Source organism: Vipera berus (assembly GCF_964194415.1).
Source record: "Vipera berus genome assembly, chromosome: 1".
NCBI classification, from domain to species: Eukaryota; Metazoa; Chordata; class Lepidosauria; order Squamata; family Viperidae; genus Vipera; species Vipera berus.
In genome coordinates, this window is record NC_138202.1 from 14,070,513 (window position 1) to 14,098,233 (window position 27,721).

General features: G+C 46.3%; 1 protein-coding gene across 1 annotated transcript in view; it reads left to right on the forward strand.

Annotated features, from left to right (window-relative positions):
- Positions 1-364: 364 nt before the first annotated feature.
- Positions 365-27,721, forward strand: part of LOC308675788 (one cut domain family member 3-like) — a gene marked incomplete at both ends in the record, with an annotated part of 73,028 nt that continues 45,671 nt past the window's right edge. Inside the window, one exon of the mRNA XM_081341329.1 lies at positions 365-1,448. Within this exon, the coding sequence (XP_081197455.1) occupies positions 365-1,448 (1,084 nt within the window). The remainder of the gene's footprint in view (positions 1,449-27,721) is intronic.

The window sequence follows — 27,721 nt, forward strand, 5'->3', positions numbered from 1 at the left end:
GGAGGCAGAGCTGAGAGGCAGCGCGGCGATTCGCAGCCCCGGCGAAGGTTGGAGGAGGCGGAGGCGAGCGAGAGGGCGAAGCGAGAGGCGAGCGCCCAGCCCCGCAGCCTCGGGCAGGAGGGCAGCCGCCGCCGTTCGCGTGTCCAGCTGCCGGCGCCGCTGCTGCTCCCGCCGCGGTCCTCGCTGTCGCTCTCGCCGCCAAGACTGCGGGCGTCCGGACCCGCGGATGGCGACCTCCTGAGATGGCCGGCCATCTGGCTTAAGGCGGCGGGGCAGGAGGCGGGAGGCGGAGATCCGGAGGGGGCGGGAGGGAGGGGAGGAGGAGGCGGGGGCGATCGGCTGGCCGGGGGAGACCGAGAGAGCGATGGAGCTGAACCTCGACGGACTGGGCAACCTCCATCAAGCCGGGGAGCTCTTGAGCCCCGCCGGGGCGCACGCCAGGCAGCCGCCGCCTCCCCCGCCGCCGCCTCCCCCGCCGCCGCCGTCGACGCACCGCAACTTGGTCTCCTCACACGGCCGGCCGGCCATGGTCTCGAGCATGGCGTCCATCCTGGACGGGGCGGGCGACTACCGGGCCGAGCACAGCTTGGGCGCCCCGCTGCACCCGGCCATGAGCATGGCCTGCGAGTCGCCCTCGGGCATGAGCACTTACACGACGCTGACGCCGCTGCAGCACTTGCCGCCCATCTCCACCGTCTCGGAGAAGTTTCCCCACCCGCACCACCACCACCACCACCATCACCACCACCACCACCCGCCGCACCAGCGCCTGGCCGGCAACGTCAGCGGCAGCTTCGCCCTCATGCGCGAGGAGCGCAGCCTGGCCGCCTCCATGGGCAACCTCTACGGCCACTACCCCAAAGACATGCCCGCCATGGGGCAGCCCCTCTCCCCGCTGGCCAACGGGCTGGGCGGCCTCCACAACGGGCAGCAGACCCTGGCCCCCTACGGGCCCGGCGGCCACCTGGCGGGCGACAAGCTGCTCTCCCCCAACGGCTTCGAGCCGCACCTGCTCTCCCGCAGCGAGGAGCACCTGGCTCGGGGGTTGGGCGCGCCGGGCGCCGGCATGATGCCCGCCCTCAACGGCCTCCACCCGCACGCCCACCCGCACGCCCAGGCCAACGGCTCGCTGCTGGCCGAGCGGGAGCGGCAGGGCTCGGCCTCGGGCGCGGCGGCGGGCGGCGGCGGCGGCGGCGGGTCCGGCCAGGTGGAGGAGATCAACACCAAGGAGGTGGCGCAGCGCATCACGGCCGAGCTGAAGCGCTACAGCATCCCGCAGGCCATCTTCGCCCAGCGGATCTTGTGCCGCTCGCAGGGCACTCTCTCCGACCTGCTGCGGAACCCCAAGCCCTGGAGTAAACTCAAGTCCGGCCGGGAGACCTTCCGCAGGATGTGGAAATGGCTGCAGGAGCCCGAGTTCCAGCGCATGTCTGCCCTGAGGCTGGCCGGTAAGGGGCCGGGCGGGAGCGAAGCGAGAGGCGCGCGGGTCGGGCTCAGCCGGCTTGGCAGGCGGGAACGCAGGCAGCGAGGAGCGGGGCAAGCCAGGAACTCCGAGGGCAGGAGGCCGGGAAGGAGCGGAGGAAGGGAGGCGCGGCGCTCTGCAAGTCAGGTAGCCAAGGTGCCCAGGACCTTTCAGCCTGCTTCCAGCACGCAAAGCCTTTGTTTTGGCGGTTCAGCCGACCCCTTCCTCACCCTCCTCAAGGGATGCCTACGTGTGTGTGTGTGTGTGTGTGTGTCTGTCTGTCTGTCTGTCTGTCTGTCTCTGTGTGTCTGTGTGTCTGTGTGTGTACAGTATGCCGATCCGCGGGGCGCACACCGCGTCAGGATCGATTTTTGCTGGAGCTCTATCCGACCTTTCTTTCCACCGCATGCCGGCTCTTTTTTCTCTTTCCGTCTGGGGTCTCCCGAGGCCCTTGGCGTCCCTTGCCTGGCGAAGAGGCCAACGGAGAAGCATCCGAAGGCGCAAGTGCCAGGCGCTGCACAGCAGAGGAAAGGAGTCGTCCGCGGGCTGGACAGCGGATATGCTCCCTCCCACCCGCCCCCGCCAAATTCCGCTTTTTAAAATGATAATGGTGGAGGGGGTGACTCCGTCCCGTTTGGAATGGCGGGAGTTGGAAACCAACCCACCTAGAATGAGCCAGGTTAGGGAAAACGGGTGTGTATTACTGGGCATAAATGTATGCATAATGTCCTATGTGTACATAAGGTGTAAGCATACATGCGCCGACAATACGTGGAGGCGTTCCTAAAACAGATCGTCTTGAACGGAAGATTCTGTGTGTGTGTTTTCACCCGTCCGTCCATCCACCCATTCCAGATTCTTTTTCCTCTCGAGCTGAGTTCCACACAATGCACTCCGAGGAGGCTCGAACGAGGCTGGAGAGCCCAGGGTTCAATGTGTTGTGGGAACCCAGGCATTGTCTTAGCGGGTCGTGTGAACTAAGAATCGCTTCGAGCCGGTTTCTTTGTTCGGACACCGCGCGCTCTGCCAAGGCAGCTGCAGTTGTGTTTGGGGAACCGGCTTTAAGATTTAGCGCGAGGTGTACGAGAACCGTGAGTGTGATCTGTCTCTGTGTAAGTGTGTGTGTGGGGGGGGGGGTGGGGTTGTTGCGGATGCGCGCGCGCGCTTGTAGTCACTCAAATAGGTTGCTCTAGAAAGACTTCGGGGTGTGTATGGCTGACAGTATAAAGCCAAAGGTTCCTCGCCAACTAAGCGGCGGATCTCGGCTGAAGCGGCTACTTTTTAAACTTATTTCATGCGCAGCAGGCTTAGCGTTTGTTTCCTTAGGGTGAGCATCCTTAGCACCTCTTTAGACACCGCCTTCGCAACAGGGGAAGAATCAGAGTGCCCTGTGTACAACCGATTCCCACAGCCCGGTTATTTGTGACAGCAAAGGAAAGAAAGGCCAGAGTTAATTTCTAGTCATTAAAAAAAATGTCTCTGGTGAAAGAAGATGGGCATCCCTTCATTTATAGTAAGGATTTTTTTTGGGGGGGGGGGGAAATACTTTGGTTATTAGTGTGGTCCTCAATGCATTTTTAAGAGGTTATTTTTTAAAAAAACAAAAAACAAACCCATTCCACTATTAGGTGTTAAAGGTGCCCGTGAGAGAGAAGGAATGAAAGGGAATACCTGGGGGGGGGGGAAAAGAAGGGGGGGTGTCCTTGGTGCTCTCTGCGCTTGATTGTTTCCTTGCAAACTAGGTAACATGCAGTAGCACTGATGACGTTACCTAGTTTGGGTAATGAAACGTCTGCAAGAAAACAACCAGGCAATCTCTGCTCTCTGTGACAGGCATCTCCTTGGAGAAATATTCACGTTCAGGGTCTGAAATCTCTCGCCTTTCTCCACCTTGCCCAAACTCCAACCTCGCCTTCGGCCAGCGGGGCTGTTCGTCCAAGGTTGCTCCCTCTTCTACGTCAGGCAGGAACTGGGAAAGGAGAGATAAGGGTTATCCTGACTCGCAAACCCAATGTACTTTTGCTCCCTCTCGCTAACAACGGTCAGGTAGGTCTCTAGAAGGGCAGGAAGGTGGTTGGACCGGCCTATTGTTCCTTCACGCCTAAGGTATACTCCCCCTGAAGAGGGGGGCTCCACTGCTTTATCACACCTAATCCCGATGGGCGGGCTGCTCTGATCTCCCTCGGCTTTCTAAAGCCAGTAGGACCACTTTGGCTTCGGGTAGAGAGTGTGTGTGTGTGGGGGGGCTCGTTGGATCTCCTGATCTCTGCCTTGCCGGGAAAGTGAATAGTTAGTCTCCTTTTGTCTCTCTTGAATCTGTTGCCAAATCGATTCCGAAGATGAGTTGGGATTCTTGTGAAATGGGAGCGGGAAATCCTTCCCCCCCCCCCCCCGCAATTTGTCATTTGAAAGCCTAGAGTTCAAAGGTGGGGGCTCTGGGGAATCCAGTCCCTTCCTCTTCCTTGGCAGACCCTCCTCTCCTTCCTCCAATGCAGGGGTTTCTTCCCCCCTTGCTTTCATAGCTGCTTTGGGGGAAGGGTGGGGTTTTTAAAAAGCAGTGCAAAGGATGGCTTTCCTCTTTCTTTCCTACAATCCTTCCTTCCTTCTTTCCTTCCTTCCTTCTTTCCTTCCTTCTTTCCTTCCTCCTTTCCTTCCTTCCTTCCTTCCTTCCTTCCTTCCTTCCTCCCTCCCTCCCTCCCTCCCTCCCTCCCTCCCTCTCGTCTTCCTTTCCCCCTTCCATTGTTGTCCACCTGTAAAAAAGCGACAAACCTGAGCAATTTTGCCACACACACACACACACACACACACACGCACGCACCAGGCCTGGCCACACACAGCCCTGCAAAGGTCCAAGGGCCTCTAGCCTCTTCTTCCCCCACCCCCACCCCCACCCCCACCTTCCCCATCACTCTCCCTTTCCTCTCCCTCCAGGTGGATAAGCTTCATCCTTCATGCTCCTTCATGCTGGTCTCTGCAAGTTGCCACGAATCAGCCACGTTTTGTAGTCACCATCTTGATTTGTTTGACCACAACATGCAGACACTCCAGTCCTTCATTTCACCAATGGCAACACGGATCAATTCTCTCTCTCTCTCTCTCTCTCTCTCTCTCTCTCTCTCTCTCTCTCTCTCTCTCTCTCTCTCTCTCTGTGTGTGTGTGTGAGAGAGAGAGAGAGAGAAAAGGCAAACTTGGCTAAAAGGAAACAACAGCAACATTATGGCCACCTCTGTTGAGGAGGAAACCAGTTCCATCCAGGAGGTGATGGAAGAGCCCACTCGGTGTGTGATTTCATGGAGGGAAATCTCATCGGGGCTTATTTTGGGGAATTCGGGAGCTCTTCTCCTTGATTCTCAGTCTTTCATATCCATAAAATCAAGGGTTGGCTTAATAATTTAATTACTAGCTTACCTATCAATGGGAGAAAAACAATATTTGAATACCATTATTAGGAACTTTTTATCTCCTCCTAGCTGGTTTCTCCTGCCCTGGCCTTCAACATCCCTATCTATTACTGTCACATTTTCTTTGGCAGTGAGTTCTGTAGTTTATTCTTTACTTTGGTCCTCCTTCCTTCCTTCCTTCCTTCCTTCCTTCCTTCCTTCCTTCCTTCCTTCCTTCCTTCCTTCCTTCCTTCCTCTTTTGTACAACTCAAGTTAGCACATATAATCATTATCTTGGGTTGATCCTAAGTTCTTCTACAGTAAGGAAAAACACATTTTCTCCCCACTGTTCATAAATGCCCCATTTTAAACACAAACACTCCAAAATATACATTTGAGAGTACTGTAACTATGACACAACATCGTGGCACTATTATTGTTACACACTCAACACACTATAAGAAAGGCTTTCTTCGCACATTAGTTCACCCGCATCAGGCACCAACCTAGTGTCTGCATTCTTATAACTTCTTAACCTTTGCTGAATTTTGGGGCAGGTGAAAGCAGCTTTTCTATTTGAGCAAACCTAGTCTCTTTGATTAACTGTGGTTCCATGTAATGTGTGAATCTCGGAAATGAGTAAATCCTGGGTTAAGCTCTTGTCTGAAGGCAAACTAATGGGTCATTTATGGTGCTAACAAAGCATGAATATTTGTCAAGAATTTCTGCAGGAAAACCTTACACCACAGAGGCTTGATCCAAAATGCCAGCCAGGAATTCTTTCTCTTTCTCCAGAAAAGAAATCTCTTCTAGGATAAATGAAGACGTTGGGGGTCTTAAGTGTGACCCATTTCTCAGGCAACTTTCCCCATCTTGGTGTCCAAGAGGGTTGGACTACAACTACCATTTTCCCCAGCCTGCAACGACAGAATAGAATAGAATAGAATAGAATAGAATAGAATAGAATAGAATAGAATAGAATAGAATAGAATAGAATAGAATAGAATAGAATAGAATAGAATAGAATTTGGAAGGGACCTTGGAGGTCTTCTAGTCCAACCCCCTGCTCAGGCAGGAAACCCTACCATTTCAGACGAATGGTTGTCCAGTTTCTTCTTAAAAACTTCCAGTGTTAGAGCATTCACATTCAATTTCTGGAGGCAGGTTGTTCCACTGATTAATTGTTCTCATGGTCAGGAAATTTCTCCTTAGTTCTAGGTTGCTTCTCTCCTTGATTAGTTTCCATCCCTTGCTTCTTGTCCTGCTTTCAGGCGCTTTGGAGAATAGCTTGACTGCCTCTTCTTTGTGGCAGCCCCTGAGATATTGGAACACTGTTATCACATCCCCCCTCGTCCTTCTCTTCATTAAACTACACATACCCAATTCCAACAACCATTCCCTATATGTTTTAGCCTCCAGTCCCCCAATCATCTTTGTTGCTCTTCTCTGTACTCTTTCTAGAGTCTCGACATCTTTTTTACATGGTGGTGACCAAAACTGCTCTGACTTGGCACCTTCTTATCTGGTTTGTGAGCAGAATTTTCATCCTTCCTCCTTTCCTTTACTCAGCCCCTAATCGATAACCTGGCCGATTAACTCCATACCCACATTCTCCCTCCTGCCTTTCCTGCCTTTGTCTGCTCCTATCAAGGCTCCACCATCTCTTTCCTTCTCTGGTCTGGGTGGTGATGGCGGTGGGGACCCGTCCCTATCAAGGGCTAAGCATGGCTTTCTCTTTGGTGTCTTAAAACCAAGGGCCTTCCAGGCAAAGAGGCCTGCAAACTCTGCTTTAAATCTGGCTCTACCCTCATCCTCCCTTTCATGTTATTCTCCTATTTTCTTCCTGCAATTCAATTTGTAAGTTTCTGAGAACAGGAGGCTTTTTAGTTTTGAGGGTATAGCTTGATGGTAGACGGAGGTGGGGGGTGGAGGGGAGGAAAAACAAGAAGGGAGTGAAGTTGAGGACTTTTGAAATTATGCTTATCTATTGCAGAACTGTCACCCAGCCACCGTCACCCAAAGAGGGGCATGTTCCAGTGTTCTAAAACAGAAACCATTAAGACAGTCAAAAGCAGTGCAATTCCAAGGAAAGTCAGCCCTGAAATGGGGTTATTTAATTCCTTCCAGCCAGGCCCGCTATCTAAAGGATTGCACCCATCTTCTGTAAGAAATGTTAAAACCCAAAAGCTGGGTGACTGAACAATCAAAAAACATGGATTCTAAGCAAACACATACATGCAGAGAGCAATAACCATTTTGGCTGCAGTTGATATGGTGGACGTAAAAGAAATACAGAGATATCGGTGGTGTTCTAAAAGAAATGCGAGTGGGAGACAGACACGGAGGGAATTCAGATTTATTTATTTATTTATTTATTTATTTATTTATTTATTTATTTATTTATTTATTTATTTATTTATTTATTTATTTTTCTATACCGCCCTACCCTATTCCCGAAGGACTCAGGGCGGTTTACAGGGCAATATTTAAAAGACAATATAAATTAAGATAAAAATAGAATTAAAAAGAATTAAATTAATAATAGCCCAACAATAAAACAATGTTAAAATTTAAAACTAAAACCCCCCTCAGTCCAGGCCGGATCGAAAAGCCAGGTTTTCAGGTCCCGGCGAAACGAGCGCAGGTCGGTTCCACAGGTAAATCATTCCAAAGGGCAGGCGCGCCCACAGAGAATGCCCTCCCTCTGGGAATCACCAGCTAGATCATGCCAACCATTCAGAATTTCAGATTTTAAAGGCCGACTTATTTGCATGCTTAAATTTGAGGGAGTGGACACATTGCTTAGCCCATTGCTAAGGAAAAAGAGCTGACTATTCATGGCTTTAAATGTCAAGAACCCTCATTGGTTCAAAGCAACGTCTTCCTTAAATATGGCTGCCCTGAATTCAGTGGGATCTGCTTTGAATCTGGAGCCTGTAACCCTTTCATTTCGTTTCCTCCTTTTCATCCTGAGAAAAATATCATTGGGAAGGAATCAATTACCTTTCAATGGGGCCCTCTTAAAGTCTTGTCATGCTCCAGTGGTAAAAGAGAACTAAATAAAGGCAATAGTGACATCACTTACTTTTCCCCCGGTCTTGTGTACAATTTAGAAAGACAGGTCAGTCAGGATAATGAATATAAATGGAAAGCTGATATTACGCTGTGGCTAACGTGAAGCCCAGAACTAGCACATAATCTGTAAGGGCCCTTCAAGATAAACAATAACTAACTCACTGTATAAAAATAATAATAATTACTGGGAAAAAGGGAATGCAGAAGAATTCTCAGCACACTTGAACATTCTGTACGGGTCTGAAGATTTGCATTTTGGAATGAATTACTGGATAAGCCACCCCATCTCGGACATCCATCCGGATACCCCATGGCTTTTCTTGTACTGGGAGAACCTCTGATTTTTCCAGGCTTCCCATAATCCACAGGGAGATGGGCGTCTTGAAAGCAGAAGGATATGAGTTAGGAATTTGGTCTCTCAGCTCCCCAAGTCAATCTGAGCCCACCCCAATCACCAATTGGTTGCACTGAATTCCCCCTCCCCATTATCCAAGATCAGCCCTTCATTGCTGAGGGAGCCACTTTGATCCTCCCTTTGCCCAGGCTTAGCATTTTTTTGTTTTTTATGCTATTTATTACTATGACTTTTCATCAGTTTTATACTGGCTAGTTTATCTATGGCTGTGTGCTGCTAAAAATCCCCTTTGGGAGAGATAGGCTGTTATATAAATTTGAGAGAGAGAGAGAGAGAGAGAGAGAGAGAGAGAGAGAGAGAGAGAGAGAGAGAGAGAGAGAGAGAGAGAGAGAGAGAGAGAGAGATGTACACATGGTGGTGCACATGACACCCTTTTTCTCATTGATCCCACAACAACCTTGCAACCTTGCAGGCTGAGCATAAGAGACTGGTTTAAAGTCTCCTAATGAACTTTTTGTGGTTGAAAGAGGATCTCCCTGTTCTAGACCAACACCTTGCAAGTGATGATCCTGGCCTGGATCATACCTCATACCTCACCTTCCCGGGGCTCTGTCTTTAATGCAAGAGGAAACCATGATGCTGGGGCCAAACTTCCTGTTCAAGCCCAGAATTGTTGACCTTGATGCAACAGGCCAGTTGTAAGTTTGCAAAGCATGCAGTAAAGTGCTTAAAGTGTATATGCCAAGAGATTTGTGATATCAATCTCTTATTGGGATCTACAGCCTAATTTTTTCCCTAGGCAGAGCTTTCTCCAATCTGTTGCCTGTCACATACATTGGTTGCTATGTAGTCACACATAGTACAGAGAAGCTGTATGTCAGAGGTCTTCAAACTTGGCCCTTTTATGACCTGTGGACTTCAACTCCCAGAATTCCTCAGCCAAGCACGCTGGCTGAGGAATTCTGGAGTTGAAGTCCACAAGTCATAAAAGGGCCAAGTTTGAAAACCCCTGCTATATGTGAACTGGCTAAGGAATTCTGGGAGTTGAAGTCCACACATCTTTCAGTTGCTAAGGTTGAGAAACACTGTGCCGAGGTGTATAGAGAGGTGTGCATGTTGATGTGCAAAGGCAGTGCGTTTCCTGCTTGTCAGTGGAATATTTTACTTGTTAAATGTATAATAAGAATAACAACCCATGGACCCCCTTCTTAAGAGTCATCCAGCTAGGGGTGATTTTTGGTAGGAAAAGTGCCAAGGCAGCCATACAACAGGACACCTCTTTTAATGCAGAGCTAATTATTGTGTTGTCCTTTTCTGCCATCATACTGAATGATGCTCTTACATCCATGCACATAAGAGGTACAGTGGGCTGAATGAGCTGTTTCCTATTCAGGCTGGTTGGAATTTCAGATTATGAATCTACAAAGAGATTCACGGGGCTCGCTCCCTCTTCTATGGGTGTCTAGCTGATATTGGGGTTCACACAACTGGTGAATTCTAAACCCAGTTTAACAAAATCTGATTTCTGTGTTGGATCAACTAAGTAGTGCTTATTTTGAGTTAAGGTGATGGTTTGGTTCATGTCAGTTGTTAGGATGATATCCATAACAGCTAAATATAATTGACCAAACATGCCATACCTGGGCATATAGCTGTTGTGTGAAACACCGTGATTGTTTCTATCAAGTGTTAGAAAGGCCGGCTGTGTTTTAAATGTGACTAGTTGCAAGGCTAGCTCAGTGTTTCTCAACCTTGGCAACTTTAAGACATGTAGACTTCAACTCCCAGAATTCCCCAGTCAGCCATGCTGGCTAAGGAATTTTGGGAGTTGAAGTCCACATATTATAAAGTTGTCACAGTTGAGTAAAACTGGTTTAGTGGATGCATTTACACCACTAGCTGGTCAGTAATTCGGGCCACTGCGCAATCTATAAAATGGATTAATTCACTAACCAGATGATATGACACAGGGGTCTCTCTGTATCATTTTCTCTGATTTGAGAAAGGAGGAAGAACCACCAATTTTGATTCCACTAGATTCTCATCAGCACTTCTGTCCAAACAGAGTGAAACCAATTGGCGTTAGCTCCCTCCTGACAGGAGTAAATGTAAGGTGTGGTCAAAAAAGTCAAGATGGTGGTCACATTAATATGATCATGTGGGGATTGTACCATTGTAATCTCTGCCTGGACTTTTTTTGGCTACCCCATCAGAAGTCTACAGCAGAATTTCAAAGCATACCTTTGACACCAAAGCATCCGAGAATGCACAGTCTCTAGAGGCCTTGAGTTTTGCGCATGACAGCTTATATCAGCGCTTTACAAACTTTACGAAATATGGACTTCAACTCCCAGAATTCCCTGGTCAACATGCTGACTGGGAAATTCTGGGAGTTGAAGTCCATACATCTTAAAGTTGCCAAGTTTGAAAAATAGTGGTTTCCATGCTTGCCATTCATTCACACAACAAATTTCCGAAAAATGGGAGGGGTGATGACACTTGAATAACCTGCCTGATCATTTGCCCTCATTTTACATGACTCCTCTCTCATAAAAACCAAAGAACGCCAGATAAAATTATCTAGAGACCATCCAGTGAAAATCTTCAGACTTAGGCTTCAGACAACTCTTAAAGAAACCCGCTCAAAAATAAGTCTCAAGATCTACTGGGGTGTGTCTGTAACAAATACGAACAGAATTGGTAACTCAAAACCTGTCCCTTTTGATGGATGGATGGATGAATGGACTTTAAGCTTTTTTTACGGAACTACATTTATATTTGATAAATTTATTATTTTTATATTTATTCCTAGAGTTACAGTATCTTTATTTCATAGTAGTGTATTTACTGTCACCCAGAACAGGTGGAAATAAATCCGTAATTTATAGTAGACCATATCTTCTTGATACATTGTGAATCTTGGGCGAGAAAGTATAAAAATCCTACAGATGAATAAATGTTAATTATATATTTATACTGCAAATGCAACAATTTGTTTTGATAACTACACAGAGAAGGAAGTATGTGTCTTTATATGTGTTTGTGTATATAAAGTGGATGAAACGTGTGAATCCCACCAATAGCTAAATCCTAGTTGCTATCTCTTTAGAATATTTTTAGGAGAAGGGTTATTTTTTATGAAGTGTGCTGGCCTAGACTAGGGGTCTCCAACCTTGGCAACATGCTGGCTGAGGAATTCTGGGAGTTGAAGTCCACAAGTCGTAAAGTTGCCAAGGTTGGAGACCCCTGGTTTAGACAACTGCAGGACCGTGTTTTAATTCTCCTTATTTTATTAAGAGTACAGATTTGGTAAAATTTTCATTTTTTTTTTCAAACAAAAAAAAAAGGATACAAGGCTAGACCAGAATTGGCGTGTAGAAGATATGAAAAAAAAAGGAACAGATGTCCAAGCAGAAAATGATCAATAGGAGAAGAAGAAGAAGAGATTGGAGAAAGAGAGAAGAGGGAGGAAAAGAAGGGGAGAAAATCAGCGCGCACAGACATATATATATACCAGCCAGGTTTTCCTGAAGTAATTTATGTAGAAACAATCCACATCGATTCTAGCGAAATTTATTTAACTGCTGCGGTGAAGAGGTGGTGAGAGAGAGCAAGCAAGCCTTATGCCTTGCTGTTCACCACGATTGGCTAATCGGGAGTTGGGACTTCGTAGACCGCAGTGTCAGTGAGCCAATCTGACGCTAGGCAATATATAAAATGTGGTTCTTAGAAATGAGGTGGGACTAGGCAGGAAAAGAAATGGCCATTGATTGAGCTGGGAAGCGCTCTCTCTCTCTCTCTCTCTCTCTCTCTCTCTCTCTCTCTCTCTCTCTCTCTCTCTCTCTCTCTCTCTCTCTCTCTCTCTCTCTCTCTGTGTGTGTGTGTGTGTGTGTAGAAAGAGGGAGGGAGGGAGGAAAGAGATGGAAGGAAGAAAAGAAAGAAAAGGGAAAGGAGTCAAGGAGGAAAGATGAAAGAAGGAAGAGAGGGAGGGAGGGAGAGAGAGAAGGAAGGAGGGGAGGAGAGGAGGAGAGGAGAAGGGAGAAAGAGAGGGGGGGGTGGGAGGAAGAAAAGAAAAGAGAAGGAAACGGAGGAAGGAAGAAAAGAAGAAAAGAGAAAGAAGAGACAGCAGAGAGATAACAGAAAGATGGGGAAAGGTTATGAAAGGGTGAAAAGAATGGCTATATAGATCAAAAAGAGAGGAAGGAAGGAGGGAGGGAGGGAGGGAGGGAAGGAAGGAAGGAAGGGAGGGAGGAAGGAAGGAAGGAAGGAAGGGAAGGAAGTCCCCATCATTCTTTTGCCCCCATTGTCTTCTCTTCCCCCCTCTCGAAACGCGCGTCCCCGAGCCGCCACCGGGAGCGGCCGGGGACTCGGGCGGCGCTTCTTCGGACTGGCCTCCCTTTTCTTCCAGGTGTCTCGCGCGGATTATTTATGGGGACGAAGCGCGCGTTTTCCCTCGGCCTCCGTGTTGAGAGCGAGGCCGGCGGTGTTTAATTAGGGCGGGCGAGTGGCATCTTTTAGTTCCAGTCGATGCCCTATTGAAAAGCCGTTAATAGCATGCAAATTGTCCCCCAGCCTTTACAAGGTTCTGGTAAATAAAGATTTAAACACTCGCCACAATTGGCTCTTTAAGTACCCCCGTTGTTCACTCTAATTGACCGTCCTGTTTTATTTCCGATGCCGCTAAATAAATAATAATTTAAAAGGTGGAGAGGGGAGAGGGGGACCCACAACAGCCACCAGGAGGAAAGTCATGATCCAAAGAGACCTGGGGGAACTTGAGGCGACCGAAGGATTTTGAACACTCTCCCCCACACCCGGGCACCCCGAGTCCCCGAACTTCACGTCCCTGCGTGGATTTAACAAATTCCCTCTGCCCTCTTTATTCTTGGGTAGCCGTGATCCTAACTTATCGGGAGTATTAAATATACGGTTCAACCACTCCGGGGCATTAAAAAAACACAAAAACGGGGAGAGGAATTGCGTAGGTTTAAAAGATTGTCCACCTGCTTTTAATATCAAGCCTGGAAGCCAGCAAATCCATATACTGTATTATTTCTGTATTTAGATTTGGATATACCCAGTTTCGCCTTGCGGACTCCAGCTAGCCCCCTGGGGTAGAGAGGCTGAGATTATTATTATTTTTTCTGGGCCAGAATCGCGATTCCAAGCGAGCGATCCGAGTCGGGGTAAAGAAACCAAATTTGATCTCATCCGCAATTAAAGTTAAGTAGAGAAAAATAAGCAAGCTTGCCAGTCAAGGTCTAGTCGTGGTGAAATATTACAACTCCGTGATAATTTGGGGAAAGTTTGGGAGAGGACTTCCCTCCTCCCCCTCCCCGCAATTTTGCACTTTGGAAGGATGAGGCTTAGAGACGACGAAACCCAAGGAGGGCGGCGATCCTTGAGTTCGCTTTCCGGGAAGATCGTCGTGGACTCGGTCAGATTTACCAGGAAGCGAAAAAACTGGTTTGTATCGTTTGCAAAGGCCATTTGGACCCCAGGCCCACATTTTCAGCCTCACTTTTCACAGCCTCAAACTTGGACAGCTCCTTATTCGAAACCCCGAGGTTGCGTTTTTCTCATCCACTCACTCGGGTGCAAATAAAGGAAGCTGATTTAATTTTATAAGAGCCTTGGTGGAGCAGTGGGCTAATGCCTCCTTAAGTAACACCAGCTGCCTGCAATTAGTGCAGGTTCGCATCCCACCAGGCTCAAGGTTGACTCAGCCTTCCATCCTTCCGAGGTAGGTAAAATGAGGACCCAGATTGTTGGGGGCAATAAGCTGACTTTGTAATAATGCCGCTTGGGGGCTGTATGAAAGCCCTAATAAGCAGGCATATACATAGAATGAAGGCTACTGCTAAGCTTGTAAGCCGCCCTGAGTCTTCGGAGAAGGGCGGGATATAAATGGAATTAAAATAAAAAATAAATAAAAATAAATTTTACCAAGAGGAAAATCCGAGCCACGTACAGCTCCCCTTTACATCCCCTTTGGATGAAGAAGCCAAAGAAAAAGTGCCTACTTTTCTTTAAAACCTTATTCCTCCCTCACCACCACCACCACCCCCGCACCCCGTCTCTTTTCACAAACACACACAAACACACAAACACACACAAATGGTTTCTGAATTTGTCTGGGTCTTTACCTACCTCTCTGTGTTATAGGTATCTAATTTTAACGGGGGGGGGGGAAGCGCGGAACGGTTCGAAAACTTCACCGAAGTGAAATGAAAGCAAAATGGGCAATCCACTGATTAAGACAGCGATTTTTAAAAATATTTTAAACAGCGAATTAAACTCTGATTTCATAGATTTGTCTGCCGACCCGTTTCGACCCTTACGAAATTTCTCCGGGTAGCGTCGTTTTAAGGAACCTGACATGTTTTTGGAGTTACATTCAACAAAGAATAAACACGAAACAAAACGGAGGCAAAAATGTATACTGCCTTCCTTCTTTCGCCTGCAGTTTCCCCAGCCCGGCTTCCTTCCCCCTTCCTTGCGGTCTCCAAAGGAACTAAAGCGGGACGCTGCAAGAAGGGGAAATATCGGAGGCCCGTGAAAGTGGTTCCAATTCCTCGCCAGATGCCAGGCAACTTTCTTAGTCACCCCCAGTCCTGCAAGTGCACCTCCCTTCCGACGACCAAATATGAAGCCAGTGTCTTAGGGATGCTACGAACAGAATTCCTGGTGCCCACCTCCGCCTCTGCAAAAGAGATATTTCCGAAAAGAGTGGACCAAAGCCCTATTATTTTTCCTCTTCGCAGTACGCCCACTTGGGAAGTCAAATCAAATTTATTGTATGGTCTAATTAAATTTTTATTTTGTTTTGTTTTATTTATCTCCCTCCTCCTCGCTCTCTTTTAGTCCCAACCAGCCTCCCTCCTTCCCTCCCTCCCTCCCTTCCCATTCCCCAGCTTTTCCCACCCTCCCCTCAGTCTGCAGCCCCCCTTTTTTTTCTTTTTCTCCAGCCTCTTCCCACAACTGCCTAGTATTAGGGACTTGCCTCTACAAGACTATCACCGACCTAGGTCCCCTCCGTTGGGATAAGCCAAAGGTTCTCAAAATGCGCAGTCCTCCTTCCACCGCCCCACCCCAGAAGGATTTCAAAGATACCCCCCCCCCCAACTCCCCGACCTCGGCCTGCTCCCAAATAAATGCATTTAGGACCCAAGGCCGAGGAAAAGACGGGAGGGGTGTCCTTTTCCGCAAGAAAGCCCAGTTTAAAAAGTCTTGACTTTTAAATAAAATACTTGCATATATATATTTTTTTAAAAATGTAGCCGGCCACCCACTGCCACCACCAAATAAATACACATGTCCATACAGGGATAGGGTTCAGTCGCTGCAGCCACTGAGCCACAAAGTAGCCTAGCCCACCCACCCCCACCCCATCCCCGTGGATGGTTTATCGCGCCGTTTGTCCACCCAACCCAGAAAATTGGGTTAATTGAATAAGCCACGGTTAAATTAAGCGTGACAGGCGAACACAGGCTTCTCGGCACGTTCCTACTAGACGCGCTTTCCCGGGAATAGGCCTCTTGAATGCGATGGATTTTAAGCAGAGCGACGCGGGGGTCGGACGACTCCTCTAGCGGGTTTGATCTCCACCTCACCCCACCCAAGAGAAAATTGGGCTTTCTTGGGGCGCAGCAAGACACATACCACTTGTCGTTCACAATGCCTTCTGAGGATCTGTGGAGCCGGGCGATCCTATTTTTAGTATAGGTTAAAAAAACAGCAGGGTTTACATTCAGGCAGTCTGTGGATTCTGTGCGATAAGAAGGCATTTATTTTCAGCCACCTCCGCCTTATTGCGTAGTAGTAGTACGAGACACTGCTACTTTATTTACTTGGACTCGCCATCCTCTATTTATGTTGTTGTTTGGTGGTGGTTTCAATTGTTATAACCGCCCAGCGTCTCTGGCGTATGTATATCCGTAAATTGAATGAATAAATACTAACTTTCCCTATAATAATTGTGGGAAAGCCACCTTAATTACTACAAGCCTACTATACACAGGCAACTGAACTGCTCAGCAGTGAAGTCCGCTGACTTTCATCAGGAAAATGCGAAGGGAATTGCAGAGCGAAGGCCGCGAGAAAGCAATGCTGGCTGAGTTCATTGCCTTGAAAATGCAAGAAGTAAAATACCACTAGTTGATGGGACATCCTAGGGTTGCTGCTGCTACTACTACTACGAACGGCTACTACTGTCACTAATAGAAACTGTTTATATTCCTAACAGCTCACGGTATACGGTATACGCGCTTTAAGCAGCGGTAAATCAGACGGCGTCGAATTGGGTTAGCACCCGGCTAAGGTTTCATTCGATTGGCGTTTATCGCTTATTTACTCGGGACTAAATGCCAATTAAATCGCAGATAGGATCAAGGGAGCCGTGGCCGGAAGATGGGGCAGTGAATGTTAAAATGCAAAGAAAGCAAGATAAACGTGCAGAGCATTTGAAATTCAGGGGAATTTGGTGTCACATCTTTTGGAAACATCGCAATAATGTTAAAAATCAGAAAGCGTCCAGTAGCACTTTTTTTAAGACCAGCAAATTCAGGCAACATAATCAGTATAAACTTTTACAGCTTATAGTGAAACGTTGCGTCTTGACCGATGCTACTACGTGTTTTCTGATTTGGGGCTACCGTAGAGGAAACAAAAACTCTCCTACGTGCCTGTAGTAAAGTTTAGGGATCGGGAGACGAGGATGTCTTTCTTTTCTTTTTTAAACGAAAATAAAAAGGGAGTTCTTAAAAAAAAATAACGTTGTGAAGACAAAAAATAATCTCCCAATCTATTACAGGCTACAGGGATAAAATAAACAGATCTGCAGGCCGATTCAGTACTTGGGCTGCGGGTAGCAGAGAACCACAGATAAAATTAAGGGTATGTGTTTGTTTTTTGTTTGTTTTTAAACTCCCATCTTCAGCAGGCCCAGCAGCGCCGGCGCCAAAGCATTTGTGAATTTATAAAAATCCTGTGCAAATATTAAACTCTTCTTTTTCCTCGTCCGACTAAAACATGGGAATTCTCATTCTTCCAGACCCTCTCCGGGCAGCGAGTAGTAAGAAAGCCAGCTCCACTGGGGCTGTTCGTTTTCGAAGCCTCCCTCGCGGGGAGAAATCCGGGCCGTTCTGTGCTCCTCCGAAGGCCGGGGCCACGGGCTCCGCGGGCGAGCTGTACTACGAGATCCTACTGCACATCTGTTGGAGGGACTCTGGTACCATTCTCAGCGTGTAGGGGCGATGGCCGATCTGACTGAGGTGATGATGGCAGGTGTATTCCAGAGGGCCCCAAATTTTGAAGAAAAAAAAAATAGAAGAGATAAGGAGAAGAAAGAAAGGAACGAAAAGAGAAAAGAAAGAGAGAGAGAGAGAAAGAAAGAAAACAGAGAAAAAAGAAAGAAATAAAACAGAGAAAAAAGAGAAAGAAAGAAAGAAAGAAAGAAAGAAAGAAAGAAAGAAAGAAAAAGAAAGAAAGAAAGAAAGAAAGAAAGAAAGAAAGAAAGAAAGAAGAAAGAAAGAAAGAAAGAAAGAAAGAAAGAAAGAAAGAAAGAAAGAAAGAAAGAAAGAAAGAAAGAAAAAAGTAGGCAGGCAGGCAAGCAGAAAGAAAAAGAAAAAGGAAGCAGGCAGAAAGAAAGACAGAAAGACAGAAAGACAAAAAGAAAGAAAGAAAGAAAGAAAGAAAGAAAGAAAGAAAGAAAGAAAAGAAAAAGAGAGAAAGAGAAAGGGAAAGTAGGCAGGCAGGCAAGCAGAAAGCAAAAGCAAAAGCAAAAGCAGGCAGGCAGGCAGGCAGGCAGGCAGAAAAGAAAGAAAGAAAGAAAGAAAGAAAGAAAGAAAGAAAGAAAGAAAGAAAGAAAGAAAGAAAGAAAGAGAAAGAGAGAAAGAAAGAAAGAAAGAAAGAGAGAGAGAAAGAAAGAAAGAAAGAAAGAAAGAAAGAAAGAAAGAAAGAAAGAAAGAAGTGATTATCTCTCTCTCAAAGAAAGAAGGAATATCCATAATGAGAGAGGGAAGAAAGTCAAAAGAAAGACGTTGGGGGGGGGGGGGAGGGAGAAGGAGAAAAAGAGCGGGGTCCAGCTCAGCGCAGCGGGGTGGGAGTGGGGAGGAGCCAGGCAGTGTTTTGGCCCTTCTGTGGGGATCCCTCGCTTCCAGACCGAGAGCCAGAGGGAGCATTTCGGACCTGGCTCGGGCGGGGCGGCGATGGAGGGAAGCCAGGCCGCGCAAGGCGAGCCCCAGGGGACGCGGCGGATGAACCCAGCCGGAAAAAGCTCCGTTTTTCCTCCGTCGGCACCTTTTGTGTCTGTCTGGAGAGCTGCGCGCTGCCCTGCAGACACGAGCGGAGGGGAAGAGGATGAAGCGGGAGGGGGGGGGCGGGGGAGGCGAGAAAGGAAGGAGAGGCGGAAAGGGGCAGCCCTTTGCGGGGGATAGCGGCGGTCGGGAGTAGGAAAGTGTGTGTGTGTGTGTGTGTGTGTGTGCGCGCGCGCACGTGTGTAGGGCATGTCTAGGGAGGTAGGCAACGGGGCGGGCGAGCGTGGCTAGCTGGTTCCACTTACCCCCAACCCATTTTGGTGGAGCAGTGGAGCCTTGGTGGAGCAGTGGGCTGATGCCTCCTTAAGTAACACCAGCTGCCTGCAATTAGTGCAGGTTCGCGTCCCACCAGGCTCAAGGTTGACTCAGCCTTCCATCCTTCCGAGGTAGGTAAAATGAGGACCCAGATTGTTGGGGGCAATTAAGCTGACTTTGTAATAATGCCGCTTGGGGGGGGGGCGAAAGCCCTAACAAGCAGGCATATACATAGAATGAAGGCTACTGCTAAGCTTGTAAGCCGCCCTGAGTCTTCGGAGAAGGGCGGGATATAAATGGAATTAAAATAAATAAATAAATTTTCCCAGGAATCTTCCCCCCCTCCTCCTCCCCTCCCTCCCTTTCTCTCTCCCTCTCCCCCCCCCCGGGTCTTTCTCCGGCCTGCGGGGCTCCCATTTGCCTGATTGCATTTAAACGCGTCATTATCCCAGGTGAGGGCGCCCGGGCGCGGGGAGGTTGCTTAGGCCTCCCTAATTCATCAGCATGTCCCTGATCGATCGATCGATCGATCCCTGGCTTCCTCTCAGCTGCAGCTCTCGCTCGCCCGCGGCTCCCGGGCCGGCCTGACTCCGGCCAGGGAGGGGGCAGGCGAGGGAGCTCGGGACGCTCCAAAAGCGAGAGATTCCGGGCTGAGCTGAGCAGGAGGGGGCGGGACGGAAGGCGGCACTCTGCGTATGCTCAGGGGTTGCGACTGCTTTCGCCCGGGGGTGCTATTGGCACAGCATGCCTCGCCTTGGTTTGATTTTTGCTGGCTCGGGCCTCCAGTCTATTGTAGCTTAGTTCAGCGTTTCCCAACCTTAGGAACTTGAAGATGCGTGGACTTCAACTCCCAGAATTCTGGGAGTTGAAGTCCACGCATCTTCAAGTTCCTAAGGTTGGGAAACGCTGGCTTAGTTCATTTCTCTGCAGATCCAGAAACGACTCAAATCGATAACCGGGTGACGCGCGTTGTGTGAACGCAGCCTTTGAGCGCTGGCTGGGGAAAGGAAAAGGGCGCCCATTGTGGATGTGATCTGCCTCCCACTCTCTCTCTCTCTCTCTCGGGGACTCGGAGCCCTGACAAAACCCGACGATGCAAAAATCAAGCAAGAAAAAAGAAGTGAACTTACAAAGGTCAAAAACGATTGTGTCCATTTATTTCCCTTGCAAAGGCTTCCCAGAAAAAGACAAAAAAAAAACCTGAGCCGGTATCTCCATTACGGTTCTAAATTGGAGGTTTCAAGCAAACAAATGCATGTTCGTCATAAAATTTCTCACCAGCTACTGTGCCTGGAATTAAATGTAACTTCTTTTGAGAATGAAACCCAAATACCAAGAGGCATATTTTTCCTGTTCAGATCAGCCAGCCAGCCTGGGCTTCAAATATTAAGGAAAGACACAGCAACCTCCTATTAAAAAATCCAGTTGGGTCCTCTGCAGCCTCTCCATAGACTTGCTCCGAGCCTTAATTCTTACTTTATGAGTTTCACCGCACTTCCATTTATAAACAAGACTTAAGTTGCAGCACATAATTGATGGTTTTGCACATTTGCCAAGCAATCGCTTAATTAACCACATGGCGTTCAATAAGCCACAATTTACTGGGTTCATGTGACACACTAAACCATTTTTCATGGTTTACTAACCACCACAGCTGAGTTAATGCAGGTCAAAAGCGAATATATTGAGGCTTAAGGTGATGTGCAACGCTGGCCTCTGTGTGTTGTATGTTGACACATTTGAGATCTCTTTTGAGTAGTCTGCCTGTATCAAAGGTGTCCAGACCTAGATGATAAAATGCTTCCCCCCCCACACACACACACACCAGAAATATTCCTTAGTTAGAACCTGGATTTTTCTTCTCTCTGTTTGCTTTAGAGCAGGGGTGTCCAACCTTGGCAACGTTAAGACTTGTGGACTTCCAACTTTCAGAATTCCCCAGCCAGCCATGGAATTCTGGGAGTTGAAGTCCACAAGTCTTAACGACACACCCTTGCTTTTTAGAAATTTAATGCATTTACAGTCAGGTCAAAGTTTTTTTTTCTTCTAAATCTATGCACTTCCAAGAACGGAGCAGAATATTTCAACTATTGATGGGGGCTGGAAGAAACCTCTGGGGTGAACATACATCTAGTTGTATCACACACCAGGCTTAATCAGGGCAGTTATGAATCTAATGGCTGCGTTTGTAGAACTGCTGAAATCCCTAAGGGTTAGCTTGCTTGCTCTCTTTTTAAACTGGATTTAATATGTGTATTGTGTGAATCTAAACTATGGAGTTAGTTTATAATGCAGTGCATGAAGCTGGTCCAAGGAAGGTTTGGAATGTTTTTGTGGAGTTTTTTTTTAACCTTTAGGCCAAATCTAGTGCCAAGCAGGGTTCATGATGGTGACACTGGTGTTGGGTTGCTGGCATGTTAATTAGTCTAAATACAAGTAACAGTGTGGTTACATCAGCCAATTTTCTTAATAGCCCTCCTCGGAATTGCAGAGTTGAGAATCTGGGGTGAAGCAAAAGCTGCCTTTGTGTTAAGAACTTAATCAGGCCCCTTTAAGACTCAGAAGCTTTGATTTATTTATTAAATTTATTTATTAATCTTGTTAATTCTAACCTTGGTTATTCATGGCTTGTGAGAGCCAGTTTGATGTAGTGATTAAGGTTAGAAACCAGAAGAATGGAAGTTCTAGTTCTAGTCCTTCCTTGAGTACCAAGCCAGCTGTGTGGCCTTGGGCCAGTCACTTTCTTTCAGCCTGAGGAAGCAGCAATGGCAAACCACATCCGAAGAACAACTTGCTAAGAAAACTTGAAGGATTTATCCAAATAGTCTCTGCAAATCAAACACAATTGAATGGAAGGGGGAGGGGGGAAAGCATGGCTTAGCATATTGCACAAATATGCAGCCTGTTTGCTTAATTTAGGGTTCTGGTATGAGTCGCTCAAGTGAGTTTGTTCAGTAACCTAATTAAGCGCTTATTTTGGAAACTCAGACTGGTTTCAGCAAACTGAACTGTGGTGTTGCAAAAGGGGAAAAGGTTCAGTTTTCAGGAAAGCAGGGGTGTTGGGGGGTGTTTGAAAAATCCAAGATGATGGCTACAATCATATGATAGAAATTCCACCCCTTTTTTTACAGGCTCACGTATGACTTTGGCATGAGAGTTAAGACTTTTTAAATAGTCCCTATGGACACCTCCACAGAAATATACCCCTATCTACCTTTCAAGACCACGTAATCTACAACAACATCTTTATCCTGAACATGGTCATGCTTGCTTTTTTTTTAAAAAAAAAATCCTTTGCACAACAGATTGAACCAAAAATTAAGCAAAGGGCCTTGATTTATAGACCACATTAACCCCCCCTCCCCATGTAGTCAGCTCACCACACACACAGGGGCCGACCAAATTTAAATGTAGTCAAGCTCAACATATTTGGTGAATGCAACTGCTAGGCTTGTATCACATTTGGTAGGCGTATTGTCTTAATTCAGATACTGAGTTTTTAAAATTAGGAAGTTTCATATTCTGTGGTTTGTATGGGAATATTTTCTTTTTTTTTTTTTAGTAAAATAGATTCAATCTAAAAGTGAATGTGTTGGGTGGATTAGCCCATGGTGAAAGCTAAATATAGGTACCCTTGGCTTTGCAATGGGTCAATAGACTTCTGAAGAAATTCCCCATAGCGTTTAGTGCCCAGTACGTATTAGTTTTATTTCATGATTAGGTTTTATTACTATTGATGAATAGCTAATCATGATTAATCCTCTATAGAAATCCCCTATAAGGGAAGTGGCTAAAATGTTATCCTACCCTTTGCTAGCTCTTCCATTTAAGAAAGCATTCTCAATCATTTGATAAATCAAGGGAAGTTGAGAGAATATGCTGTCTATATATGTTCAGACATGTGTTAGTATGTAGTGGGCTTAGACCTCCAAAAGGCTTAAATCTGCCAGCAGTCAGTTTTACAGAAACATGACAAAACATGTAGAGACTCTGGAAAGAGTGCAGAAAAGAGCAACAAAGATGATTAAGGGATTGGAGGCGAAAACATATGAAGAATGGTTGTAGGGATTGGGTTTGTCTAGTCTAGTGAAAAGAAGGACTTGGGGTGACATGATAGCAGTGTTCCAATATCTGAAGGGCTGCCACAAAGAGGAAGGGGTTATTCTCCAAAGCACTTGAAGGCAGGACAAGAAGCAACGGTTGGAAACTAGTCATGGAGAGAAGCAACCTAGAACTAAGGAGAAATTTCCTGACAGTTAGAACAATTAACCAGTGGAACAACCTGCCTCCAGAAGCTGTGAATGCTCCAGCACTGGAAGTTTTTAAGAAGAGACTTGACAGCCATCTGTCTGAAATGGTATAGGGTCTCCTGCCTGAGCAGGGGGTTGGACTAGATGACCTCCAAGGTCTCTTCCTACTCTGTTATTCTGTTAAGAGTCTGATAGGATCTTGCAATCAAACACCTCTATTATCACATCACAGTCTACAATGTTGTCTTCCACATGGTGCAGAAGGTCAAATGTGAGGATATTTTGGGGCAACTACTCAGCCTGCTGGAGAGTTTCTAAACTGGTGTGCCTTTGTTGTTGTTGTTGTTGTCCCCCCCCCTCTTTTCCCTCCCTTTCTCCATTACAATTAGTTGTAACTGGGGGGGTTACCTAATTTGTCCTTGCTGTCTTTCCTGTTAGATTATTTTCCCACGGACAGAGGCAGGCGGTAGGGCTCCTTAAAGGGTTGGCTAAAGCAGCCAAGGAAGCATTATTTGTTTGTTTCAGCAATTCTTCCTTCTTTAAAGAGATGGAGTCACGGGGATGGGAAAGAAAAAGGAAGAAGAAATCAAACGGAGAAGCTGCAGCTAGATGAAACAAACGGGCCAGAAATCTGAAAAAGGAAAAAAAGAAAAAAAAAGAAATCAGCCTAGCGAGATCGATCGATTCCAAGCACAAAACAGCAAGCCTGGTATTGACAAATACATCTCCTCAACCCCCAATCTGGGAGGGAATGAAAGGGTGGAGAGGGGGAGAGGGAAGAGTTGGGAGGACAAAGGAGAGAGAGAGAGAGAGAGAGAGAGAGAGAGAGAGAGAGAGAGAGAGAGAGAGAGAGAGAGAGAGAGAGAGAGAGAGAGAGAGGTGGAAAAGACAGTACAGTCCTGGTCTTTTCTTGCGCGCGTGTGTGTGTGTGTGTGTGTGTGTGTGTGTGTGTGAAACAAGCTAAAATATTTTCTACCTCTAGCATATAAATATGCGGCTGTGAGTATCAGCTCCAAGAGAATAGAAATGCAAGGTGATATATAGAAGAGTAGATCTCTCCATCTGAACTCACAGACGATTTTTTGCAAACTCCCATACTGTGTGAAGGGTTGATGCAATTCCTGAGCTGGAAGACTAGAAGAAGCAGACAAATGGAGTGAAGTAGTAACATACATGAACAGAATGAGATTAGAGATTTCTCCACCTCTGGGGATTTTCTCTCTCTCTCTCTCTCTCTCTCTCTCTCTCCAAAGCCATTGAAATAAACTCACAACATAGCCACAAAACACAGGCAAAAACAATATTTTAATATTTTAGCATTTTCTGCCCGGAACAGAATGGGAGGCAACAGAAAATGGAGGGGGCGGAGACAGAAGCCAGGCATTCTTGTTCTACTTCCTGGCCATTTATGAGAAAGCAATCATTTTTTGAAGCAGTTTTCAGAAGACCCCGTTTCTGTGGCATTATCTGTAACACTGGCCTCTTGCTATAACTCACTTTTATGCATTCATTTATTTATTTTAAAAAAACGGGATTTGCAACTCTGAGGTTAAGATGAGGATCTTTACTGTTAAGCAAAGGTCTTTTTTTAAGCTCCTGGCTGTTCAGTCTTCTTCCTCTGACCTCAGTTTTGATAGAAAACAGTTTAAGAGAAATGAAAACTCACCTAAGCTATTTAGATACAAAGAATATTCCTAACCCCACTTTCCCATTACAAAGGGGGCTGTTCTAATCATCTCTTTCAAAATGACTGGGATGATATTATTATTATTATTATTATTATTATTATTATTATTATTATTATTATTATTATTATTATTATTATTATTATTATTAATTATCATTGTCATTGTCATTGTCATCATCAACAACAATAACAACGATGAAAAAATAGGGACTTTTAGACTTCTTGCAGGATTCTGGTGGAAAAATCTATAGAAAAAGGATTGTGTGATTCCCTAAAAACACTATTTAAACCCAATTTAAGTGGTCTTAATAATGCCCCTTCCTTCCTTCCTTCCCAGTTAGAGAGGCCTTGTAGCTTTTCCAGGCTGCCTTTGGCAGTGATGAACTTCTATTAAATAGCACTATTAAATCTATGCTGGAAAACTCTTGACAGCCATTAAAGAGCACTAGCGAGATGCAGAACATAAATTTTAAAACATGCAGGTCAAAGAAGATTCTCTTTTAGTACGGTTTTGCACATTCAAGGAACACCTCCCCAGATTTTTCTACCACGCCGTTGCTCTGGATCTGAATCACGTTGCGATTCTGTGCAAATGCGTGTGCTGTTCTCACTGTATGCGAATTAATACGAGTCAACAGGGGGAAAAAAGCGCCGGGGAAAGAAGAGCGTCCGATCTTTTAGAGGTGCTTCTTTTAGGGAACTGCCTCTTCCACCACCCTATGTCAAAATGGCCCCCATTCCCGACTTCGCTTGCTTCTAAATCGAACTGACACCCAGCCCCTCGTCCCGACGGGCCTCTGTTGCTCATGAAAAATGCACAAAGGAAGTGAGGAATTAAAACCGTACTGGAAGCGTAACTGAGAATTTACGAGTTGGGTTGATTCCCTGCGTGTAGTGTAGTGTAGTGTAGTGTGTGTGTGTGTGTGTGTGTTTGGCAACCTTGGATCTTCTGTGTTTTCATCCTTTTCTTTGCTACTTGCCCAAACGGAAAAGAAGGCTCCGTTTTGTTTTGTTTTTAATAACTCATTTTTAAATTAGAAGGTTGTCCTAGCTTTGCCGAGAGTTAAAAGAAGCTAGGGTTTATTTTTCTATTTCAGCTTCCTTTTGGGAGGTTTGCGTCGAGAGGTCTTGCTTTCCAGCGCACGTAGTATTTATTTACACTCTTCTGACGATCGAGACCCCGATTGTTTGTGTACACCCAAACAAGCCAGGGTGGGAACATTTTAAGGAAGGAGGAAAACTAGAAACGCGGGTAGGTGGAAATAGTAGCTCTGTACCTTGGAAACACGCGTTCCCTGAGAATTGCCGTACACACGAGTAAGGCTAGGATCGCACTGTGCACGCACAGTCACGTGGGAACGAGGCCAATTCTAGTAAGGTGAGCTGTTCAAAGTTTACCTCGCTCTCCTTACTAGAAAAATAGAGAAGACCGCTGGTGTCGTTAATTAATTCTTCGTCTAGTAGTTGAACCGATGGGAAACTTTTGGATCGATGAATGCAGAAGTAAAGGCGTACCTTTCAGGTCGGTGAGTCTTAATTTTTAAAATAATATAATAATAATAATAATAATAATAATAATAATAATAATAATAATAATAATAATAATAATAATAATAATAACAACAACAACAACAACAACAACAACAACAACAACAATAAAGATTCCCCGGGCAGCGAGCGCCATGTTGGGAGGGGCTTGTCTGCCCGCGTGTACTACCGAGAGACTACCCGACCGACTGCTTTCTCAAGTAAATTGCGTTTGCCAGATTGCGACCGTGGCGCAACGCTAGACGTAGTAGCTACTCAGAGCCCCCCCCCTTACTCCCCTGCAAGCAGTCTAGAGGCTGCCTGCCAAGCGACGCCCACGCACTTTGTTAACGACTCAGGAGCCCCCAGCACGCAAGTTAAAAAAAATAAATTTGCAATTTGCAGACTACCAAGCTGGAGATGAGCCAGGGGGCGGGGCCTCGAGAGAGGCGGGGCGCTTGGAGCGGGGGGGGGGTCATTGCTCAAACGTCTAGATTGGCGACCTTGGGAATGGACGCGCTTGGGGAGGTTGCATGGATAAATCTTGGCTTTCGGGTGCAGTGACCATACTGCACATCTTTTATTGTAAAAGGGGGAACGCTTTAGAAACCTGGTCTTCAGATTTACTTATTTTTTCCAAAAACACTAACCTATGTCCTTTATTTGGGCCCTTTAACTCTTACCGCACCAGTTCACGCACAGTCCTTCCCATTCACACGAAAAACATGGAAGTTGGCCTGCCTTTTTAAATAAATGTACATACGCTGTTTAATTTTTTGGATGTTGTTTTCTTTAAATCAGAATCTGCATTTTGTACGGTTCTTCTTGGCATAGGGCTTGAGTTTTTCTTTGTAAAGCATAATTATAAAAATTACCCTTTTGAACCTCTTTCAGACTTGCCCCTTTTTCAGATCGGTCCTTCAGTTTTCCCAAGAAAGCATGGTCACCGTACTTTTTTGGGGTGCTTGTGAGTTCAGTGGCAGCTTGATGTCAAAATGCAAAGGCAGTCCTAGCTATGCAAAGCAGAATAATTTATGCTGTTTGATACCTAATCAAATACATTAATATCCTATGCCCTGTCTTAACCTGGAGTTCTAGGTATCCTCTATCAAAGCATATAATTTTATCAGCCAAAAGCTATCCTTCCAGTAGGCATTTTAACGTAAGTCAGCAATTCAACACCTGAGTCCGAATCCCACCCACCTGTGCCATTTCACCTGCATTATTACTGCAAGGACAACCTTGTGAGGTAGGTCTGCATTCCTTCCAAATCCTCTCTGTAATATGGACAATCACACTGAACTGGAAGGCCCATTGGACAGAAAACATCTTTACTTCTGAGTAAATGAACTGTAGCATCCAAGATGTAGCTTCCTGGGAAAATAGATGCAGGGATGTCCAAATAAAATATAGT